This window comes from Cygnus olor, chromosome 1, assembly GCF_009769625.2.
Source record: "Cygnus olor isolate bCygOlo1 chromosome 1, bCygOlo1.pri.v2, whole genome shotgun sequence".
NCBI classification, from domain to species: Eukaryota; Metazoa; Chordata; class Aves; order Anseriformes; family Anatidae; genus Cygnus; species Cygnus olor.
The window spans coordinates 60,734,333-60,759,188 of record NC_049169.1 but is presented as its reverse complement, the minus strand read 5'-3'; the positions used below and the strand labels follow the sequence as shown (position 1 = coordinate 60,759,188).

The window sequence follows — 24,856 nt, the reverse complement described above, 5'->3', positions numbered from 1 at the left end:
TCCCGGAGAGGGAGGGGGGAGGGTGAGCGAACGGCTGTGTGGTGTTTGACTGCCGGCCGGGCTAAACCACAACAAAGTGTTACCTCAAAATATAGATATTCATTCCTGTGATAAACACAGGTGCAGGTTCCCCCCCATATTCTGCCTGAATGTGAGTCTAGAGATGCTAGGAGCCAGTTCTTCAAATGTTACAGTCCAAGTTGTTACACAGAGTGGTTACTCTGTTTCATAGGAAACAAGGAGCCCAGTGTTGTGGAATTGTCTTCAGAAGAGTATGGAAGGGTATGTTGTCTTCCCACATCTTCTAGCAGTGAAGATTAGACAAAAAAAAAAAAAAAAAAAAAAAAAAAAACACCTAGGAATAGGGAATTTTATGTCTTAACTCTTATCTGTAGCATAAGAATGACCTGCAAGAATTGCTTTCACCATTCAATAAACGAGTCTGTTGTATATACTGTTGGAACTGTCACAATCAGTAACATTGTGTATCCTGATGAACTGAGCTGATTCAGCCGCACATTGGGAAACTGCCTCTGTTGCCTTTTTCTTCTTAGCCATAGCCTTGTAAGTAGGGCCAGATACAACTTAGACCCAAAGTCATAGCTTCCGGTAGCTCATGTTGCCTAGGTTATCATCACTGTTGCTTACACTCCGAACAGGGTCAAAGATCTCTTCTCAAAGTAATAATTCTAGCAATTGTTTTGGCAATGTGGAGATGACCTTATATTTGGGCATCCCAAATGGCTTGAACTTACTGTCTTCTTCCCTCCATTCCACCCTTTGTACAAGAGCTGAATGTACTCTGGATTCTTTAAGAAGCTAAATGCTAATCCTGCATCCTTTTAAAGTCCATTTAGCAATGCTATTATTGTATTGTGTTCCAGCCCGATTGCATTTATTGTCTATTTTTCTCTTTCCTGCTCCCAGTTCCATTGGGATGAGGTCAGATTTAATAAGGTTTTCTTTGGCTGCTTTTCCACTGACTTAAATTATTGAGCAGTAAGGTATAGGTGCTGTAGGATGTCTGGCTTCAAATCTATAGCATAATAGCTGTTGCTCTACCTTGGAAAGTTTTTTTGTTCATTTGTCATTATACCTGCCAAGTAGGTTAAGGATCACAATGCCATGGTGGAACTCTTATGAGTATTCCTTAAAAATGGAGTAGTAGTATATCATTCCCAAACTGTTTTTGAAGGCAGTGTCATGTTGTGTCATGTTTCTAGAACTTTATTATCTAAATTAATATGTGATCAGTCCTATCAGGCAGTGTCTCATAGGAAGGTGGAAATAGATGAGGTAATTCTAAAGGACAGATAAATGGTATTTGTGAAGACCAGTTATAGTAGAAGATTCATTTCCCCTAAGCTGCATTCTAAGTACAGGGAGTGTCCCATTGGAAAAAAACCCTTTGAAGGAGCTCTTCTCTTTTTTCTTTTTATTTGGAAAGCGGGGGAAACCCATAGGAAGACTAGATTTCTTTAGTGAACACTAAACACAGTGTCTAGTTGGTGCTTCAGTTCTGTTCTGCAGACTACAGCGAGAGAGAACCCCAGGAGATATGAAATAGGATCACAAGTAGTATCCCTGCCTCTGTACCCTGCTGTATCCTGAGAGCTGTTGGGCCCCTACTTGAAGTCACTGTTCTTAATTGATCAGAGTATCTCTTTGACCTAGAAGAGGTACTTTTTATTAGTTCCATTTAGAAATTTTCATATCGACGCGTTGTCAGAGTAGAAGGAACAAGGCTTCATCGCAATTTATACTGGTTCTTGGAGGCTGTGTAGTCCACATGGACCTTGTGTTGCATATATTGCTCCAGCTTCATAGTCTTAAAGTTATGAGGGAACTGGAAAGGCTGGTCACCTTGCTTTTTGAACCCTTGCAACAGTGCTGTGGGGTACTAAGCACATAGAGAAGTTAGCTTGAAGAGAGTTGGCTTTTTGTTCCTGTATTTTTATGCCCGAATATGCAATGTTTGTAACTTGCATGATATTTTCCTCTCTAGTTACTGTTTCTTAAACTATTGGAGGGATTCCTGCTATCCAACTGGATGCCCAGTAGTGGATGGCAGAATTAGTGTACTTATGGTTATGCAAAATAAGGGAATGTTTTTAAGGTACAATTCATCTGGCCATTTGTAGACATCTGCTTTTAGGATAAGGTAACTCATGGCCTGTATTACCTAGGTCTACATTGACTCTGAAGGGAACTTTGTGTAAATCAACACTAAGATGAATCCCACCCAATGTATTAAAATCTTGACAACACTGCAGAAGAGCTCTAGACCTCTTTCAAGTGTAAAGTTTAACTTTATGGAGTTGCTCTGGTATAGTAAATGAGTATTTTTTTTTCTGTGCTGCTATTAAGAGTTGATTTTTCATAGATGCAAGAATTCTGCACGTGACATTTAAGCTTTAGTGTGATACAGCTTTTGAATATGGGAAGTAGTCAGACTGGATTAGGGAATCTTGAGGTTGTTTTGCTCTAATGAATTAAATGGTTTCAATTTTTAGTTTTTTGTTCCAATAGTAATGTCCTAGAGAGCACTTAGACCTGTCTGATGGAAATGACAGGAAGTAAAGTATCTTTTTTTTAAGAATAATTATCCAATGAAAATTCCCACCCTGATACTGGTTGTGCCTTTCATCATGTCTGTCCCTTTGAACAGCCAGCTTGATTAAAAAAAATAATAATAATTTAGAAATCCCTAGAAATCCTTAAAAGATTACTAGGTTAATAATGAAAGCACTTCTTATGTAATAGCACTAAGTTCAGCACAGATTAAAAGCGTACCTTTATGAGTACTCAGAATTTATTGATACGTACATATTAAATCCTTCTTTCTCACTGTTAGGGATCTACATTCCAGGCATTGTACATAGTAAATGTGCTTCTTGCATAGTAAATGTGCTTCTTCATGTCACTGAAGAGACGCTAATTAGCAGAAAATCTAGAAATCTAAAATCCAGAACCTATTATTCTAAATTAGCGTACTATTCCTATGTACTCCTGAGCATCTGTTCCCTGTTTGTGCAATTTCTGGATGAAGTTGATGGAAGTCTTCCATTATATTTGTTACATCGTTGTAATCTGTTTTGAGTTGCTCTGAAGGACGTACAAGGGAGAGGTGTTGATGACTTCTGAAACTTTGTCCTTGGGGAGAACTTCAAAACAAATGTCAATGTAGCAGAATACAGATGGATGCAGCAAGCACTGCAATTAAGTAGATGGCTCTGCATATTGAAACTTGTGACTTTAACCAAGTTTGTTTGGAACCAACTGCAGTTGGTTCAGATAACACATAAGAGATCTTCCATGTGCCTCTCAGTAGTGTTTTGCACTGGTAATTTGAAATCAGTTGCAGAAGCTGTAATAGCAAAGGTATGTGATACAGGGTAGATGGGGGGTGAGGTTCAGCCATCCAAACTAGACTAACTTCTGCCACTTTTGAATTTCTAGGGTTGGTGATATTCAAAAAAAGGACCAGCATACGTACTACACAATCCACAGGAGACCTATTTCCTTCTGGAATAGTAGCTGGAAGCCAGGCAGGATATCCTCCTCAAATTAGGTACATTCAGGCACCTGAATCGCTGCTCCTGGAAGGCTAGCGGCCTGAAAATGGGGGCCAAAGAAGCTGGTCTCCCAAGTCCTGATAGGTAGTTTCCCATTCTTCAGTGGTGATCATATCGAGAATGGGAAAAGACTCGTGAAAGAAAGGATTGCAAGGGTGCATCTGAGTACTCAAAGAAGAGAGGAGGAAGTAAGACAGGTTTGCCAAAGACCTTGAATTGTATTAGTGTTCCTGTTTTGGATGACATTTCTCATGAAATACTCCGACTAAAGGCTGTTTACCTATTGTTCCCAGTACTGCTTCCAACTTGGATCCCTTAATATGGTCCAGATTCTTCAAAGTTACTTTTTAGACTTTTTTTTTTACCTTCACATCTGCTCAGAGTTGATGGGAATATTATGGTATTTTTTAAAACAGTAGTTCGGTTTGGGGGCTAAATGGAGGAACTGGGAGAAACAATGAAAAGGTTCGCATGTTGGAGTATAGACTTCATCTTTTCAACAAAGAGTTAAAAAGAACCAATACCTTCAGTGAGTGTCTTCCAAAAGGGCTTTCATTTTTTTAGGATCATGACTGGCTTCAGCTGCCCAAATGATCATCTGTTTGTATACTTTTTTATAACTGTTATTTCTGATAATAGATGCATTGTAGTGCAGCTACTGAACCATCAGTCAGTAGTAGATGAGACATCTAAAAGGTAAAGATCAGACTATGAAATTTCTGTGTAAAAGCAAATGACTGCTAGCAGTGTCATGCTCACAACTCCAATGTGGGATCTATTTCCTTACCAGAGTTTCTGGCAAAACAAATTTTTTACCCCGACGCTCTTTTTTTTTTTTTTTTAAGTAGTAATAACATCATCCTAGCACTCTGCTCTTTGGGGAGAAAGGTTTCAATTTCCTTGTTCAAGAAGCACATGGATACAATGGACTTGAGCACTGAAGGGAACCTAGTGTGTCTGCAAAATGGTATTTCAGTAGAATGTATATACGTGGACAGTATCAAAGCCTCTTTCAAAACGTTAGTATTTATATTTTCAAGTTGCTGTGCTGCTCAGAGAAAACAATGGAAGAATGTCACTGAATCGTAAAAATCCTTGCATATTACTTCATATTGTATACTGAAATTCATTTTATATCTCCTAAATGTAAGTTGGAAATACTTGTCAATGTCAGTACTTGAAAGAATGTATTTTAATTTTGATGAAAGAAATGCTTGCCACAGTCAGCAATGAAAATTGGCATAATTGTTCACAGCTTCTGCATCATCATTTAAGCATGTCCGTTGCAAGGCAATGAGGTGTTTTTTATTCGTAATCTTGTATTTAAATATTGTCTGTCCCACAATAGCAGTATTTCCCTTTGTTACCATTATGGCACTTCTTACTATATTGTTGGAGGCAATACATTGGACAGCCGTGGATGTGGGTGTAAACTCTCCATTCAGAATTTACGAAGGTATTAAGAAGTGGTCATCAGCCCTCATAAAATTTACAGTTTGATGAAGTCTAGTATGTGGTATCTGAAACGTTTGAAGATTGGGCACGTACGGCAAAAACAATGAACCATTTCACAGAGCAGCTGAAATATTTTAATTCAGCTCTGCAGTGCTTTCCAAGAAAGTCAATGCACTGCAGCATAAAAACTGGCCTGTAACACTCTTCCAGAGGGGGGATTAAATACAGTAGTCTGTCTTTTTTTTTTTACCTATTTACCTTTTAGAGGGTGGTAAATAAAGCATTTGGATTTTAATAAACTTATCTGCTTGATTTGTGGTTGGTATAAATGTTTATGGTTTGGCAGTAAGTGCTGGTTTCCCCTGGAGATGTGCTTGCTGGTTGGTTTAACCTATCTCCCTTCCAGTAGCAGCAGCAGGCTGTCAGAACTAGACAGGAGCAGCTTTTTCTGGAACAAACTGGTTTGAAGAAGTTGCCAATTTTGCAGCACCCGTATTGGCTTAATGAGAAACGAGAGGAAAGCAGTAATTATTTTTAAAATCGATTCAGACTTTACTGCACATGGTACCATCTCTCGAATTAAGTTTTTTAAATGTTTGTTTTTAACAGAAAAACATGACCTGTGTAAATATATCCAGTTTACCCTCAATCCCATGCATTTTTAATGAAAAACCTTGCAAATATTAATGGTGTGTATCTACACAGTGAGAGGATAAAACATTCCGTAGGTCATAATTGAAATGCCCTAATTTTCTGTGTAGCTGTGCTATAAATCTTCTAGCTGGCACCGTCTTGAGTCTCTAAAATACCTTCTCTTAATGTTAACTAGCCTGCACATTTGAAAAAAAAAAATAAAATCTTAACTGCATGTGACTCACTATTAGTATTTTCTGTTCTGAAATCTCTATAGTTAAAATTTCAAACAAAAATTCTGTAAAAACTGAGGGAAAATTGCCTTATGCAAGCCTAATTAATTTATTCTGTAATGACTGTGTCATTTTAGGCAAGGTTAGTTACCAGCTGCTTCCAAGTGCTCTATTTAATAAAGAGAACTCCTTTTCACAAAACTTTTTTTTTGACTGATCTATGCTGAATAAAGGGAACTGTTAAGACCTCTTTTAGCAAACACTTTGCATCTGCAAACAGAAATACTGTTCTGGATCTACAGATGATTATCCCATGCCTTTACTAAATTGGCTCTGGAACCTGTTCATTACAGTGAAGATATAAACGAGCTGAAACTGGGTCAGACCAGACCTGTCTCCTCCTATTGTCTCAGAATGCTTCAGTAGTCTGTAATGTACTCCCAGGAAATTGAGAACTGAGTTGGAAATAATACAATGTATGCCTCAGATCCATTCTGCTGAGTGGCTTGAGATGGCTTTACTCTGGATGCAGTGCATGGCTTGTGAAGAAGTGCAAGAATGTTCTGTGGTTTCCCTTCCACGTCTAAAATGTAGGCTAGCATTCCTTGAAGAGTCATACAGCACTGGGAGTCAGCAGCAAGTGAGAACTGTTGCACTGGAAACTAACTCTCCCTCTCGACACCCACCGATCAATCCACGTTGCATTCCCCAATCCCTTTCACCACATGGCAGCATAAATCTTGCTAATGACACAAGAGAGGTTGGCGTGGGGTGGAAATGAAGGGGCAGCAGAGCCAGCATTGTTACTTTTGTTAGCGATGTGGTGTCCAGGCCTGGTTCAAGCACAGTCTGAATCCAAGGTTCTGTGGTTGCTTCATTTTATATATGTGGATGCAACCGCTAAAAAGGGGTGGCCATGTCTTCCCTTTGGCTCTTCTACCTCAAGAGCCGTGTTCTCTTGATCCAGCTCACTGTAGAACTGCATGAACTCTTCCTGGTACAGAGGAGTAGATGGAAAATGTAGGGTCTGATCACTTAATGCTGCTTTACCATCCTCATGAAAATCATAATGGGACTTCTCCCAAGTTAAGTAAAATGCTTCCACCTGCTTGTCTGAGCACTCTGCAAATGCTTGTTCTGTTTAAAAAACAAACAAACAAAAAAAACTTACAGAAAAAAATTACTATCAAAAACTTATTTTGATAAAAAATAAACCTTGACACTTGAGGACTTCATTCCTCTAAGCAAGAATAAACGTGGAAGTATACTTTTAAAATACCCGTGCACTAGTTTCATAGACACAAACAAATTGACACGCTGAAAATAGTTACTCTCAAAGCTCAATGGACTGACTACCTCGCTTTAGGATTTCCCCTTGTTTACGACATTGTACAGAGGCGAGGAGAATCAGTTTCAAGCCTTCCTTCCTTTTTGATAGACAGTGAATTTCTTTGGTTTGCTTTATATCTTTGACTGAAGATACTTGCGTGATAGCTGGTTATTAAAGGAAAGCAAGCTATGCAGTTCTTATTGGGTTTCTGAAATCTGAAAGCTATAGCCTGTGTAAAATGGGATTGTGAAAGGTATTCTAATGCATATTATCTTATTCCTTGCAGTGCTATCCTTTTTGAAGGTTCATTAAGTGCTAAGACTACATAGGAACCTTAACTATTTTTAGCCGTACATGGTTTTCTAGTGCACTCTCTACTCCTCAAACATTTATACTTGTTTTCTTGGTCATGTCCACTAAACTTCACACTGCTTCAGGCCCAAATACACTGAAATTTCCAGTTGCTTTACAGATGAATCCTGTGGGTTTTTCTTGCTTCTGTTTCCCCCTGTATTTGATGCTCTGTAATGGGCACTAAAGGGATGGAAGCAATGGATTGCATTTGATGTGAATTATACAGATAGCAGTTAGAACCAAAGAACAGATTTCTTGTTACCACTAGAGAAAATTCTGTGATTCTGTGATCTTCTGTGACATGAGGTTTGGTAGGAGATAGTATTCTAGACTGGAAGAAAGGGTGGCAAATCTGTTGCAAACTGACTGAAGCTGGACGTGAGGTTGGGAGAGAAACATAGGGTTTGAAACAAAGAGGTAATGAGGGAGGGGAAAGTCCAGTCAAAAATAGAATGATCCTGTCTGAAAGTCACAGGCTAACTAGTCCTGTAGCTGCTCTATTGCATTGGGGTCACCTCTGCATGGGTCCTCTCTGGTGTTTGTTCTCTTTAAACTGCTGGAGGTAGATAAGTGATGGAGGGTGATGCTACTTGAGATGATGTTAGGAAAATGTGATGTCACCCATGTGTAATTCCCCACCTCCATGCACCTCAAGGAGTAGTAAGAAAGGTAGTTAGACCTCGGCACATTTCCTCTTCTAATACTAGATCTAGTTCTCAGAGGTTCCCTCTTCCTCTAGAGTATGGTGCAACACCAGGCATTAGGAAAGGAAATGACAGTAACTATACCAAGTATCAACTTCTTATTTCTAGCAAGTAGCTATCTTAGCAAGTCTTCAGAGTATCTTCAGGAAGGGGAATTACTTTGCTGCTTACTAAAAATAATTTGCTTTTGGAAGCCTCCTGACTATATTGTACAGTTCACTCACAAATATCTCAAAGCTCGTTAGATTGGGTCAAGAATGAATTGAGCATCAGAACTTTATGTGGAATTAAAGAGATTTTCCCCCTAATCCAGATTTAATCATGATAAACAGTAGAGTTGCACCATCAAGGAGTGCACTTAACATGAACAGCATTAGCCAAAACGCCAAGTCAATTCTGATACTGTTTCTGATGCTGCTGCATTACAACTGCTCTGGCAATGTTTATTTAAAGATACTGTGTGGTTTTTTTTTCTTCTATGGAAATACAGGGTTTTGGCTGACTTGGTAATGTACCTGCAGAATATGTACTTAGTGTAGTAATTATCAGTTACAGAAATAATTTTTGGATTAGTGAAAGTTCATATTTTTCCATAGTGTGTGAGTTAATAATATACTGTGCTGCAACTTTCCAGATTTTGTTCTCTTTTGCCTTTATTCCTTTTGGGGGGGGGGGGGGGGGGGGAGAGGGTAGCAAAATAATTTGAGGATTTTTTCTTTCCTTTAAAACAGTAAAGTAGTTCCTATTTTTATGGCATAGTATGCTTCTCCTATAGTTTCAACAGAATTATTTTTCTTACCAATTTATATATGGAAATCAACTGAGTGGCTTTTAATATCCTACTACTCAGAATCTGAATCTACTTGAACAGAACATAGTATAATAGCTACGGTTCCCAGCCCTGAAAGCACTGAAATAAATGGTGGCACAATTCAGGAAGCAAGTGTCTGCAATAAAATAAAGCGTGATTAGAAATCTATTGCATGATTACTTCCAAACCATAGTGCTAAGCAAAAAAAAAAGAAAAGAAGATTCAGTGTAACACTAGGAGAGTATCTTGCAGAGGGACTTGGTGGAGGAAACAGAGGTTAATTTAGGAGTGGCATTCTATGTGTGCTTAAGGAACAGTTTAAAATGTAATTAAATGCTTATGGGAAAATGGTATACCGATGAACATTAAGAGCAACTACATACATGGAATGTAGTAAGAAAATGCTGGGACTGTATAAACCTGTCTTTCTGTTGCATTTCTTCTTCCTGTGTGTTATTGTAACTGATAAAATACAAATGAGAGAATCTGTGGAAAATATCATTGTCCTTTAGGTTGTTCGAAAAAGTTAGAGTTAATTGCTTGCTACAACACCTGTTGGATTGTTAGCAAAAGGCTTGGATGTGCACTCCTATGTTTGCTTCAGCCATCTGGCTTAGTACTGTTTGTGAGTTACGGCTTTATACAGCAAAAGAAGTGAAACTCTTCTATCAAGTCTCTTAGTAGGCTGGGGAGAACAATAATCGTTCATGCGTGCAGTGTCCTGTTTTGTTGCTGCCATCAGATTTAGAAGCAGATACCTGTCCGTTCTGTGAGTTAAGCCTTCATACATGAAAACTGGATGAGAAAAAGGGGTTTCAAAGCATGCATCCAACTCCTTCATCAGATCATTGCTGTACATGCAAAATATTTTATCATAGAATAGAATCACAGAATGGATTGGGTTGGAAAGGACCTTTAAAGATCAACTAGTTCCAACCCCCATGCCATGGGGTTGCCCAAACCCTCATCCAACTTGGTCATGAGCACTTCCAGGGATGGGGCACCAAGAGCTTCTCTGGGCAACCTGTTCCAGTGCCTCACCACCCTATGAGTAAAGAATTTCTTCCTAATGTCTAAGCTAAATCTACCCTTTCTTAGTTTAAAACTGTTACCCCTTGCCTTATCATGACGACTTTGTAAAAAGTTCTCCATCTTTTTCTGCGTCTCATGAGTGGAGTGGAGGGAGAAAATCATCTCCCTTGACCTGCTGGTCACACTTCTTTTGATGCAGCCCAGAATACAGTTGGCTTTCTGCACTGCAAGTGCACGTTGCTGTCTTGTGTCCAGTTTTTAATCCACCAAAATTGCCAAGTCCTGTTCTGCAGGGCTGCTCTCAGTCCATTCATCCCCCAGTCTGTACTGATGTTTGGGATTGCCCTGACCCAGGTGCAGGGCCTTGCACTTGGCCCTGTTGAATTTCACAAGGTTCACACAGGCCCACCTCTCAGGCCTGTCCTGGGGCTTCGGGCTTGTGGGCAGTTCTTCTCTGTCACTCCTTCCACCTCACACTTTCCCCTGCTTGAGTGTGGGATCCCTCTCACAGGATGCAGTTCTCCATGATCTGCTCCTGTTCTTCCCACAGGGTGCAGTCCTTCAGGAATGGGCTGCTCTGTTGTGGGTCCTCTTTGGGCTGCAGTTCTGGCCAGGGGCCTGCTCCAGTGTGCTGCAGCTTCCCTCAGGGCATGTCCACCAGCTGCAGCGTGGGGTCCTCCATGAGCTGCAGGGTGGACCTCTCCTCCAGCGTGGTCCTCTCAGGGCTGCAGGGGAACAACCTGCTTCACCATGGTCTTCTCCACAGGCTACAGAGAAATCTTTGCTCTGGTGCCTGGAGCGTGTCCTCCACCCCTTCCTTCCACTGACCTTGCACTGACCTTGATGTCTGCAGGGTTGTTTCTCACGATTTTTCTCCCTCCCCTTTACAGCTGGTGCGCAGTGCTTTTTTTTTTTTTTTTAACCCTTTAAATATGTTATCACAGAGAAACTACCAGCTGATGGGCTAGACAGCATAAGGAACTCTAGAAAAACTTTTCAAGAGGACTTTGACAGGTGTGAGCCGCTTTCCTCATCTCTTTCTACCATCGTGGTCTTGTATTTCTACGCAATCTCTTGAACTTACAGTTGGCAATATTCAATCAGTGTAAATGCGAATGAAATATTCGGTATCGGTGCTAAAGTGCATAGCAGGCGTCTCTGTGTGCCAGAAAAGGACCACTGTTGTTATTCATACTGTACAACAGAGTTAACTAAGTGCTCTGGTGTTGGTTCTAACTCAGGTAGTTAGCACATTTTATAACTTGTCCCCTGTCTTCTCTGCTCCCCTGCTCTCACATTTTCAGTTCAAGCTGATCTGTTTTGAAGGTTCCGTATTTAATCTTCAACTGTAGTACTGGCACTTTTCCATACTTGAGCTGCTTCTCGTGTTGCTTTAGAATAAGGAGTAGTTAGTGTTTGGTCAGTGTAGCAAATCGGGAGGTTGAAGGTGAAGCTTGGGAGAACAGGAGAAATATACCCATGGCTAAATCAGTTTGCCAGTCTGATTCTCTCTCTACCCTGCTCCCAAACACGTGCACAGACCCTCAGTCACTTGCCAAGAGTCCTATGCTGTGTCGGGGTCAGGAATGAGCAATGGGGGAACAGAGGGTGGTTTGTAATAGGCACTGTAACAATGTTGTTTTTTTTTGTTTGTTTTTTTAAAGTCTTGTTCAGCAAGTATGTAGCTTGTGTATTGTGTTACGAGATTTGTTCACTCTTGCCTATGGTAAATTGATTTGCTTAATAAAAGGAGAAATTCAGCATTTGAAGTTCTATTAACTACCTGGCCTACCATAATTGGATTTCTTGATTATCCTTCATGATGATGGTATTGAAAAAGTTGCAAAAGTTTTAGCACAAGTATAGAATATGTATATCAAAGAAAACTGCATTGATATGTGTTGAAACAGACTGGCAAAATGGCAATTATAATAAAAACAGCCTTACAATCGTAGCCTTTCAGATGAAAATGAAATGCCTTGTACATAAGTAGAAAGCTGCTGGCTAAATTTCAGGAATGAAGAGCTAATCAAGTAAAACTAGTGGTCTTCTAGAGCACCCCTTTATAGTGAGCTGACCCATTATATCTGACGTGTTATTACAGTAACACTGTTGAAAAAGTTATCTAAATCTTGTGTGAAACATGGGAATTAAATTCTTCTTCAGAAAGTGAAACGTTTGTTTCTGTACTTCCGCATTTTACTGTAAAAGTGAAACAGGAACAAAATTAAGCCCAATGCCAATTTAATTAAATGTGCAACTGCTGAGTTATATATTGGTGTTATTTTATTTTATTTCATTTTATTTCATTTCATTTCATTGATTAAACAGTGCCTCCAACCATTGTTAAGGTCCTAAAATCATGCTTCTCTTAAAATGGCAGGTGTAGGCTTTCCATGATGATTCCCACATCCTAAGTCATCACAGAATATCCTGAGTTGGGAAGGGACCCACAAGGATCATAGAGTCCAACTCCTGGTTCCACGCAGGACCACCCAGAAAACAGCCCATATGTCTGAGAGTGTTGTCCAAGTCCCTGAACTCCATCAGTTCAAGAAGTTCACTCCAGTGCCCGACCACCCTCTGGGTGCAGAACCTTTCCCTGACGCCCAGCCTGACCCTCCCCTGTCCCAGCTCCATGCCGTTCCATCCGGTCCTGTCGCTGTCCCCAGAGAGCAGAGCTCAGCGCCTGCCCCTCCGCTCCTCTTGTGAGGAAGTGATTATTTCAGCCTTAGTTTCCATTCTTTTCCTTTTGGTTGCAATGACAGTGATGAGAAGATAATTTTCTTAAAGCAAGATGTTAATACCAGCATTTAAGAAATTTTCTTAGAAAATAAACGTGTCCTGGTGCTAATAAGACATTCTGTTGTCTTGGCATCTAGGAAAGGTGTCTTTTGTAAACAGTGTTTCTGCAGATCTTCTCTTCGTCAATGTAGTTTACTCACTGTTGGGCCTCAGGTTCTGAACGTGACTGTCCTTTTTTTTCCTCTTAAGGGAAAACCGTTAATTGTTTAATCCTTTTAGTTATTGGTTTGTCAGCTCTTAGAGTGGTTCCTCAATTTGTCTTGAAGAAGAGAGGAGGGAGAGAACCTTGCTCACTTACTCCTGTCTCTCTCTTGCTTCTCCTTGCTTTTTATGAAGGTAGTCATTATGTTAATACAGGTCTGTTTCTCCTCTATATTTTTTCCCTTAACTTCAAATGTACTGCGTTTCAGTTTTTCTCATTACATAGCTGGAAGACAGTCATGTCACACTGCTGGTGTGTGTAAAACTGCTCGCTGTCACTAATGAATACTTCACATTAATGAATGTTTACTTTAATCCATTCTGTAACAACAAACTGTCAATGGGAATACATTCCCTTTAGAAGAAAATGAATTAATTTTCTAAAAGATTAAAGCAAACTGTATGTAGGAATGAAACACAGATGCTTGACCTTGGTTAAAAGACTATATCATTAGGGAATAACAGGTAAAATGTTCCTTCAGTGATGAATGAGAATTAGCTTCTTTTTACTCAGATGTTATTGACAGAAAAGTATTACTACTGACTTTCAAAGTATTTATCCTTACAAGCTGTCTTTGAAGTTGTTTGATAAATCTTATGTTATGCAAACATAATCAGATATTTTTTTCCTCCCCCAGTTGGTGTTATCCGCTGTCCAATTTGTGGTCAGGAATGTGCAGAGAGACACATCATAGATAACTTTTTTGTGAAGGATACCACAGAGGTTCCCAGTAGCACAGTAGAAAAATCAAATCAGGTAAGTGCATTAGCGTGTAATCAAGTTAACACTTTTTGGATGTGTATACATGTCCTTGGCTTCTTGCTGCATGGCCTTTTTGCTGTTCGTATGCAGAAAAAGATTTGAAGTACTTAGTCATCACATGGAGTAGCTACTCTAGAAAATCGATTAAAATAAAGTATGTGTTAAGAAGAAGGTTCTAATTCTAAACTATTTTTAACTATTAGTATAAAATTGCATTGTGATAATGGAAGCTACGTGTAAGAAATAGGTATTAGAATGGGAATTTCTAGACTTCGAACAGGACACTTCCATCAGTCTTTGATGCAGAGACCCGAAGGACACTGTGTCAAGAAATCCCCATGTGAACTAGAATCTTCTAGTAAAATCAACTTTATTTTTCTTATCTCAACAAAACGCAGCGATAAGTAGTATGTCTCATTTTTAGCTAGTAAGATCTCTTTACTCATAAACTTTTTATTAAACTCCAGGAACTTCTTGCAGATGATTCAGGTTCTTCATATGTTGCTGCATTCTTTGTAATAACAATACAAAAGGTTACTACATCAATGTGGTGTGCATTTTAAGCTAATCCCCTAACACTTGCGTTGTGGCCTTTAAGAACTTGTATTTAGAAAATGTATTTCATTTTCCTTTCCAAGGGAAATGTATCATTGGCTCTTGATCTAGTTGTTTTGGGGATGGCTTCTTAGAGATCCTCTATTGTGTAGTCTGCTTGTTTCGCAGCTTAGCTGAAATCTGTGCTTACCTGTATGAATGGGTATGTGTCTTAAGAACAGATGAAAATACCCAGTCAGGTTTGTGGTACTAGGTCACTGGTCATTAAAGGCATACATTTTATCATCTCCAAGAAAGAGGACTTATGTCTCCAAAAACCATTTAACCATCTTCAGTTTATAAGGCATTTTTCAACTCTATTCAGTTTCAACTCTATTTCTGAGAAACTTAGCTGAAACTGAAATTTAATTGGGAGTCTCTGGAAGTATGAGCAATATGTCTATGTTCTCTTAATGTAGGATAGTTTGAAGGTTTTTTTTTTTTTCATTTTGGTTTCAGTGTGGAAAGAGCAGTGTTTTCAGAGATGACTGTGAGATTTAAAGTCTTCTGATACTCTACCAGTAAGACTGAAGAAAATTAATAGCCCTTGTTGCACTGAAAATTTGATCGTGTTAACTTCTTAGTGACTTCAGTTAGGAAGAAAGCAAGATAAATAACTTTGTTATGCAGAGTTAGTCCTGATTTTTTTTTTTTTTTGAATCTGGGGCTTACGCCATAACCTCTAGCTTAGTTATATAACAGGCTATGTAAGATACTTCTCTGGGGAGTAGTGATAGAAGTAAAATTGTTCTACCTGTTTTTAGTGGCAAAATAATGAATAGTGTTGTTCTCCTCACTTCCCCCCCATTAATTGAGACCTTTGTGTCTTGGATAAGGAATAGAAAGTTCAAGAAGGGTCCTTTATATTTTTTGAAGTTGAGCGTAATCATGAAAAATGGATATACTTCTGTGGGCCATGGGGTATCAAAAGCTTTTTTTGATGGAGTATCCAGCAACCTCAGTGCTGTCAGGATAATTCAGGAACTTGTATGGTGCCAAACAGCCACCACGTATTCTTCTAAAGAACTAGTATGCTGCATATCTTAAAGCTGTAGCTGTGGTGAAAACATCTTTGAAAGCCACTGGTCTAAGTGGATAATTGACTGAGGAAGAGTCACAACATGGCTGTGATGCACTTAAAAGAGAGACAGCTGTTGATGGGATTTTAGGGAATGTAGTATATGTTGCTTAGGGTTCATGCATTTTAGATGTCAGGATATGTATGGTTTTTATTTAGGGTTACATATGGTGAGAAAGTCCCCAAAAGAAGGTGCTGTCTGTGCTGATTTTGTGTGTGCCAAGAAATAGCTACATCACTTTTGGCAACGATGTTTTTTTGGATCTAATAGAGGTTGCTATTGCCTCTAATTTATACTGTAGTAATTAATACTTGGAATATTAGTTCACTGAATGTTCCTATGGTCTGCTTTCCTCTATTCTTTTGAAACTCAGAAACCTTTGGTTATTTAATTTCTTTGATATTCAAATTATAGCGAGTTAGATGAGTAGTGGCTAGGACGACAGCTCTGTTACCTCAACTCCTGCATGCCAATCTGTCTTTAACTAAATAACAAGCTTTATAACAGAAAAAAAAATAGTGACCTACCTGCAACATGCTGAATAATTTTAGCTTTCATTGAAATTGAATGAAGGCTGAATGAACATTTCCCAGGGTTATAAATACTAAAATTAGTAACTGAATTAGACATAATTAGAAGGAAAACTCAATTAAAAATAAATCTGTCTAACCAGAATGAAGACTTACAGGTTAGCTAGGGAGAGTTTTCTTTGAAATCACTAAAGGAGTGCTTGTATGAGTCAAAAAAAAAAAAAAAAGTGAAATAAGTTTTAGGTTTTGTAAAAGTATAGCAAATATTTTCAGTAATTATACTTCCATGTACTTTAACTACATGTTTTTTTTTCTAATAACCAGGAGTTCTAGGAAAGTCTAACCTGTATCTGAAAAGGGTTATTTTAAATTAGAAGTGGGTAGAAGCAAATCTAAGTTTTCTACCTGGAATGCATAGCAGCATGAGTTATGATGTCTGTGAAGAACTTTAGAAATGTGTCTCTCTTCCACTTGGTGGATTTGACGAGTATAAAGTTGTAATATGTATATTTTTGGACCATAAAAGAAGGAGTTTCAGTTCATTTCACAGCACGTGATTATTGGTTATTGAATCAGTCTTCATCTGTTTCTAACTATAGCAGGTCAAACCACTTGGAAAACAATTCATATAGAAAAAAGAGCATAGGCAAAGATCTTGGAATCTAGAAAGAATGATTAATTCCTGAAATCCTTTGAGATCACATAAACGGCCTGACATATCAAATTTATCTGCCTAAGTTTGCTAAAGGTGACCTGGAAAGGATGTAGTACATTTCTTTTTTTCTTTTTTTAATACTGTTTGGTTTTCCACCATTTTGTTTTTGTTTTGCTTCTTTGACTTTAAAAATGCCTGAAAGATTTTTTTTTTATTGTTTATTTGCTTATTATGTTTTCACAGTTTTTTCTAGTGGAAAAAAAAAGTCCAAGCTCTTACTCTCTAAATTTGCAAAAACAACTCTGGGCAATCGAGGGGCATAGCATGATAATACTTCTCTGGCAACAAGTTATTAAAAACTTCTTGTCTTGCAGTGGTTCTCTACACAATAAGTAGTGCTGATGTAACTGATCGTTGGGCTACAATGATGTAATGAATCAGGTTTTACACCACAGTCTTGCAAAAGGTTGCATTAGTGCACTTAAGGAGGAGACAAGTGAAAAAGAAGGGTGAGAATTTCATTCATGGGATTTGCTGTCAGAGAAATATAATATTGAATTAATACCTAAGTGATACATGCTTGTTCTAAATGTTTTTTCTTAAGGATTCAGCACTGCTGCATGAATACTTTTTTTCCAAAATGTTACTGAAATTACAACTTAACCAGGAAGTTGAAAATTTTACTTACTCTTTCATTCACTTCCTTTAACTGTTTTACTTCCATTTTTGTAACTTTTTTTTTTTATATATCCTGACTTCGATATTTTTCCCTACACCCCTGGTTTAGATAGGTCTAAATTTTTTATTTTCAAAGCAATGATGGGAAAAACTTTTTCTAAAAAAAGGTTTTAAAATAAAATTTTCAGGCCTCCTTTTTGTAAAGAAACAGAAAAAGGGGCACAAGCCCAATTTTTTTTCCTTTGCAGGTCACCTTTAATGAAAATGAACTGCCTCAAACTCCAAATGACAACAAGAGGGGTCTACAACCCTTGCGTTGTAACTTCATTTCTCAGAAGATATTTGCTTTGAGAGGCAACATGATCCAGAAGAATAAGCACAGCGCTGGGGATCTGGAACTCATATGTTCAAATTCCAGTCCTGTCAGTAACTTGCTATGTGGCCTAAGGCAAGTCAGTTCACCTCTTTTGTGCTAATATTCCTTGTTTTTTTGAAGTTGCAAACTGGGACATAGTTCTAAGTATATGTTAGCTATCTGCATAGGATATAAATAGTTGCTTCTGCTTTAAGCTATATTTATCTTGTGGGGGTGCAGAAGGTGGACTGTTTTTTTAATCCACCTGAAGACTAAACTAATATATAAAGTTGTCCCCATTGCTCCTCTAGCATAATTCTGTTGGTGGGATCTGCAGGATGTAGTGATCTTCAGAGACGTTGAAGCCTTTGTTTGCAGAGTGCTAAACATTGATAGAAATGGATGGTAGTTGCCTACAAGTATCTGCATAAGCATGTTCATTATTGTTACCACCAGAAAGCCCTTAAAGATATGACTACAGGCATATTGTAAAGGAGGACTTAAAAATTAAATAATATTATGAACATGTAAAGTGTTGGCCATCATTCATAATTTTTAACCTGTTGTTCAAATGGTGGATCCGTAGGATATCTTTCTTATGGATATATTGACTGTGCACAGAGACGTTTTGGTCTGCTATCAGGTGTTTTTTCCTTAATTACCTTTTCCTAGATCTTTTGGGTTTAGTCCAAGGCCACAGCTGAAAACTGTTATGCATTGTTTGAAAATCTATTCAAGGGTAGCTTTACTGATAAGCTTAACTGGAATGCTGTCTTTAAATGGTGATGCAGAGATTCTTGAGAAGAACCCTTCTTTTAATACTGTATTATTTCCTGAACACTAATATTATCTGAGAGTCTTCTAAATTCAGAGCAGTGCTGATTGTGTACTGTCTTTACAATATGCTCTTGTGAAATATTTCTGTGTGGTAAACATCACACGTCACACAAGTGTGCAGTGTTAGGTAGAAAGTAATGGTTGGATTTTTATCATGGCAGGTAAATGTTTTAGAGCAACACTGACAAAATGACCATTTTATCAAGAAGTCACATTCAATTACGCTTATTTCGTTATTTATAGTGTTCCTGTACCTCAGGCAGTTTTCTGTTCTCATTTCACTATTTTAGGAGAACTATAAAAGTGCACTGAAGATATATGAACAATAGCTTGTATGTGTATTCCATGTATATTTTAATAGCTACCTTTTTTCTTCATGTCAGGTCTGTACAAGCTGTGAAGATAATGCAGAAGCTAATGGTTTTTGCGTGGAATGTGTGGAATGGTTGTGCAACCTGTATCAGAGCTCACCAGAGGGTTAAATTCACAAAGGATCATACTGTACAGAAAGAGGAAGTATCTCCAGGTAGCACACTTGATTTATAATTTCCCAAAAGATGTGTGTCTGCATTAGAAAACTGAATTAAATCAACACTTTTCTTTTTAAAATGATAAATTTCAAAAATTCTATTCCTTAATCCTCGTGAATATAAGAGGACAGATGCATTTTGATAGCTTTCTGCCTCCCAGTCACTTCAATTCTATCCTGAAGGCTGCAACTGTTTGAAATGATTCTGGTGTTTCTTTGCTAAGTGAATCTCTGAAATGATCCAGCAAAAAGAAGAGTTTTTTTAATTATTATTTTTTAAAGAATTCGATGCATTAGAGTGTAGCTACTGAAAAGAAAGACTTTGTAATGGCTGGGAGTATGATACCATTTTTTCTAACATTTTTTTCTATCAGATATGCTGCATAGTGGTGAGAAACCCTACAGATTAACATTTGGTTATGATTTTTATGTTGAAGTGTTTTAAACCCATAACGGCACATAGGAATTTGATATTTCATGAATGGTTGAAAATTGTCTAGACTTTACAGATCAACTAAAGAAAATACTTCTTTATATGTTTGTCTCCTCTAGATTTTCTAGAAGTCTAACAATAAGTTCATGTAACTAGTATACCACAGCAAAAGGAGCACTAATAAATTATATTTGTTTGGCACAGATAATAAAGACATTTTGTTAGCAATAAAGCATGCCAGAATTTACATTTTAGCTAAGTATATTTTAAGTTTAAAATGTTTTGCTTTACAAATTAAAGTAGAGATATGTTATGAATTGAGGTTTTCCAAGTAGAATCTACGATAATTCAGATTGGAGGGGTCCTTAGGAGGAAGTCATCTAGTCCAACCTCCTGCCTAAAGCAGTCAGCTGTGAGAGTTCAGGTTGCTCAGGGTTTATCCATTTGGGCCTTGAAAATCAACATGGATGGATGCAGTGTACAGCCTTTGAGAAATCTTCAGTGTTCTTATGGTGAATGCCTGATTCTTCTCATGTTGAAAAAGTCTGTGCTTTTGCTGAGAACCTCTTTTGTTTCAGTTTATGCCCATTTTGTCTTGTCTCTAAGTGACATTATAGAACTTTTATAACTGTAACAAGATGCTGCCAAATGACCTACCAGTTCTAATAAGACCACTGGACGAGTATGATTTATCTTGTAAATATATATCTTATAAATTATATATTATAAATAAATACATATATTTATTTTTCATTACACAGCATCTAGTCCTGTGAATTTTATATGATGTGAGTTATCATTTCTGTAGTCTGTTTCTCCAAGGGTTGTTTCCAGTATGGTATGATTCTTTGTAGATGGGTGTTATATTCTTTATCCCACTTTCAGATGTGGTTAATCAAAAGTGAGTGTCAAATGTACACAGAGAGGGCAAAAGAGGTGTATAACTTATTTTGAACATAATTTGCTGAGGAAACACTGACAGGAGTGCTTTCTGTGTATTCAGTCCTTCTCTGAGTCTACTGGTCAGTTTCAAAGAACTTTGATGGAGTACAAATCTGAAAATAACTCCATGGGTTTTATTAATGAATGTAAATGAATGGGTACAGAAGAGAGAACTTCTTGATCTGCAGCGAAGGAAGGGCTGCAGTGTGATGCCAGTTTTCACTACAAGCCATATAATCCTTATGAACTCAGTGTCTGACCCAACTCATAAGAGATCAGGCTTTTTTGGTTACATTGCATAAAGAACAATTTTTTTTACCATAGGGTGATGTTTCCCTATGCTCTTTGTATTTGCTTTGAGAACTGAAATTTCTGAACCATTTAGAATTGTCTCCTGAAGGGACATTAGTAACTTCTGGTTACTATCTATTGTATTTTTTTCTTTGTTCTTTTGAATGCCTGTATCTTTGATATCCTCAAACTCCCTTTCACCCATTTTGCTGAGAAAGAAGACAGCAACAAATTAGGTCAGCCATCTCCTTGTTCCTTTTCAAGGGAACACAACGTGCTGTAGGTGATTCTGCTCGGCACGGGGTTGGACTAGATGATCTTCAGAGGTCCCTTCCAACCTCAGCCATTCTGTGATCTTGTGAAGGGATCTTGCTAGTTGAGGGACGTCTCTTGCAATTGCAATGGCTATTCCTGTTGTAAATATTTTTTTGTGAGGGCATAGTAAGTTGTGGTAAAACAGGGTCTAAACGTTTTCCATGATAAAGGGTGTTAGCTTCATGCTTGATCAAGAGTGAGAAGGTATAGTTTGAACTTACAGCTGTTGTATTCTTGATTAGGTGGCCTGATACGTGCTTTTAACATATATTTGAGGATTATGGTAAGGAAAAACATGAGAATGGAAATCTTTAACAATTTCAAGAGACTAGACTAATATCTTGCTTTGTTCAACAGAGGCAGTTGGTGTGACCAGTCAACGACCTGTGTTTTGCCCTTACCACAAAAAGGAGCAGTTGAAATTATATTGCGAAACCTGTGACAAGTTGACCTGCCGAGACTGCCAGTTATTAGAACACAAAGAGCACAGGTATCAAAACAAAGTATAGCTTTATGCAGATTGCTTGTATGAAGATAACTTGAAGTTGATTGTAGCTCTAGCCATATGCAGTACAGTTGTGTGAAAAAAACAAAATTATCGGGTCAGAAGGGAAATAAACAGAGATTGTCTCAAAAAGAATGTGCCTGACAAGTGTGTGATAGTTTATAGTTAAGCCTAATTCTTTCAGTTTTAATCTGGTGATTTAAGAACAAGACACTTCTTTACTGTTGATTTATTTGGATAGAATTTGTTGCTATGCAGCTCTTCAGAGAGTCTTTAGAAAGCACAGGGGCTGTTTTATATAACTGTATGCTTATGTGTAATTTCTCCATTTGTCCTTCAACAAGATGGTTATATAACAGAACATTACCCAACAAGTTCAGAAGGGAGCAAATGGGCATTTCTTCAGTGAAGAGCCCTTTAAAGGGAAAAGTAAACTTGAAGTTTGGCTATCCTGTACTTTGAGAACACTATTTATAACACTTAAATCTTTGGGTTGCTGTTCTTTCGTCATTTCCTAATGACCATTGAAGATGAAAAGCAAGATTATATCTTATAACTACAGGACAATTATTTTCTGGCTAATGCATACAGTAATAGCCTGGGACAGATGTACTCATAAGTTAAACATTAATATGCTCACCATTCCTGATGCAACCACCCAATGAACTTGCTTGCCTAGCCAGGTGGACATCAGTAGGTAGAGGCATGTTGGCCACTGTTGCTTCTTGGAACAGCCTAAATGTTGATCTTGCTGAGTTGCAGTCTTCCTTTTAAATTGTCCTTCTCTTAGGATTTATACCCCTTTCAGAATATGCCACCTCTTCTTTTCCACAAATTGTTGATGATTTCAGTTCCTTGATTTAGTGTTGCTGACTTCTACTGACTCAGCGCTCTCTTCTTTGCTCTGTTTCTACATTCTTATCTTGTACGAAATAATAGCTTACGTGCTCTTTCATTTAGAATAATGTCTACAGCACATCATTAATTTTTCTTTCAGTAAAATTGGGACAAGGTCATACAGTATGCCTTCATATTTATGAAAGTCATAATTCTCAAAAGGTAAAATTAAAGTTAAAGGAAATACACTATAAATAAATAGGCTTGCTGTTGCTGGCATGGAGTTTCAGGATGACAGATGTTGGACTTGACAACATCTTTCTTCATGTAACAAAGTCGTTTTGCTACTCCGCTTCTTAGCATATGACACCTTTTGCATGCAAAAACTCACTAGTTGTTTACTATAGGTACCAGTTTATAGAAGAAGCTTTTCAGAACCAGAAAGTGATCATTGAGACACTCATCACCAAATTGATGAGAAGACTAAATATATAAAATATACAGGGAAGCAGATTCAAAACAGGTATGTATTGGATTTTGAGGTTAAAACTGACAGAGGGCAACTTTACTATATACTCTAATTTATTGAATTGTTTAGATTAATAGACTTTGTACCTCATTCCTCTTAGGCTTTCAGAAAGAGAAATTCTAAAATTTTCTACAACTTCTAAAATCTTCAGTTTGCCATAGAGACTGTTGCCTATTTAATGTGCTTGGTTGTGTTAGGTAAGTCTTCTGCTCAGCCTGTGGACTTAATGGCCAGCAATAGTTTGTGTGCAACAAAACAAGTTATACAATAAAGAGTGTGTAAGTGTTGTGGTTTAACCTGGCAGGCAGTTAAGCACCATGCAGCTGTTCGCTCACCCCCCCAGTGGGATGGGGGAGAGGTTCAGGAGGAAAAAAATGAAAGTTCTTGGGTTGAGATAAAGACAGTTTAATAGAATAGAAAAAAGAGAAATGATGATGGTGATAATAGGATGTACAAAGCAAGCAATGCACAATGTAATTACTCATTACCTGCTGACCGATGCCCAGCACTGTGCAATGGTCCCTCGCAACCCTGGTCAGCCTCCCTGAATATTAATCCTTCAGCATGACGCCACATGACATGGGACATCCCTCTGAGCCTGCTGTCCTGGCTCTGTACCCTCCCAGCTTCTTGTGCACCCCCAGCCTCCTTGCAGGCAGGGCAGCATGAGAAGCTGACAATTCCTTGACTCTGTGTAAGCACTGCTCTGCAACAACTAAAGCACCAGTGTGTTGTCAGCATTATTCTCATACTAAATACAAAACATAACTCCATGCCAGCTACTAGAATGAAAATTAACTCTATCCCAGCTGAAACGAGGGCAAGAAGGCAGTCTTAGGTTCTTCCCCACCATCAGCACACTTATATTTTCAGCGTAGATCCCTCTTAGAAAGTGAAAGGTTATGATTCATGTTTTCATTATACTTGTGACGCATATTTGAAGATTTATGTAATACTTTCATGCTTGAGGCTTTATTCTCTCTATACTACAAACCTAGGAGAAGAGTAAATATGTAGAATGCATGTATCAGTAGACCTTTGTAACTGTTCCTTCAGCAGAGTTCAAAGGCAGTACCCAGGAAGATTCAAGGCAGTACAGGATGCTCAGTGCAACTTAAAGTTTTCCTTCTTTGCCTAACTTTGAAGATGGTGGAGATGGAAAAGAAAAAAAAAAGAGCAGGCATTTTTCTCTCCTTTTGATGCATCTTAAGTGGTTATTGCCCACTGTCTTTTAGCAGTAGCGGTTTTCACAATGTAAGATTATGCTTCCCTGTTACCAGTTTGAACATTATTGCTGAAGTAACTAAATATAAAAGATGAGTTTCTTGTTGTTTTGTTTATGGAGTATTATTCTATCTTAGGTGGAAACTGTACTTCAACAATTTTGATTGTCTCCTGCATTTCTGGAATGGGCTGGGGCAATCAAGGATTTCAATTACAATGAGCTTTTAATTTTTTTCAGTGACATATGTCAGTAATTTTACAGACAAAAGTCATTAGAATTTGCCACTAGTGAAATAATTTTGTCATAGGTCACTGGTACTTGCTCTTTCTATGTCTTCCAGTAATTTTCCTGACTAAAAATATCTAATGGTATATGTGTTTATTGATGCATATGATCAAGAAATTGTAGTCTCAGACACAGTGGAGAGATTTTTAATACTGTGTTTGGAGGGTGGGCTTATGAGCTAAAGAAATTTTATACTGTTTACTTGCAGAATTCTTGAGGTGAATCAGAATCAAAAGCAGGTGGAACAGGATATTAAAGTTGCCATATTTACACTGATGGTAGAAATAAACAAAAAGGGAAAAGCTCTGCTGCATCAGTTGGAGGTAATTTTATTTCTATCA

The 24,856-nt window shown here is 38.0% G+C and overlaps 1 protein-coding gene across 1 annotated transcript in view; it reads left to right on the top strand.

Annotated features, from left to right (window-relative positions):
- TRIM24 (tripartite motif containing 24) overlaps positions 1 to 24,856 on the top strand; it is a 60,449-nt gene that overhangs the window by 10,465 nt on the left and 25,128 nt on the right. Inside the window, 7 exon segments of the mRNA XM_040544980.1 lie at positions 13,772 to 13,890; positions 19,008 to 19,075; positions 19,077 to 19,150; positions 21,492 to 21,624; positions 22,884 to 22,948; positions 22,951 to 22,999; positions 24,724 to 24,838. Of these exon segments, the coding sequence (XP_040400914.1) occupies positions 13,772 to 13,890; positions 19,008 to 19,075; positions 19,077 to 19,150; positions 21,492 to 21,624; positions 22,884 to 22,948; positions 22,951 to 22,999; positions 24,724 to 24,838 (623 nt within the window).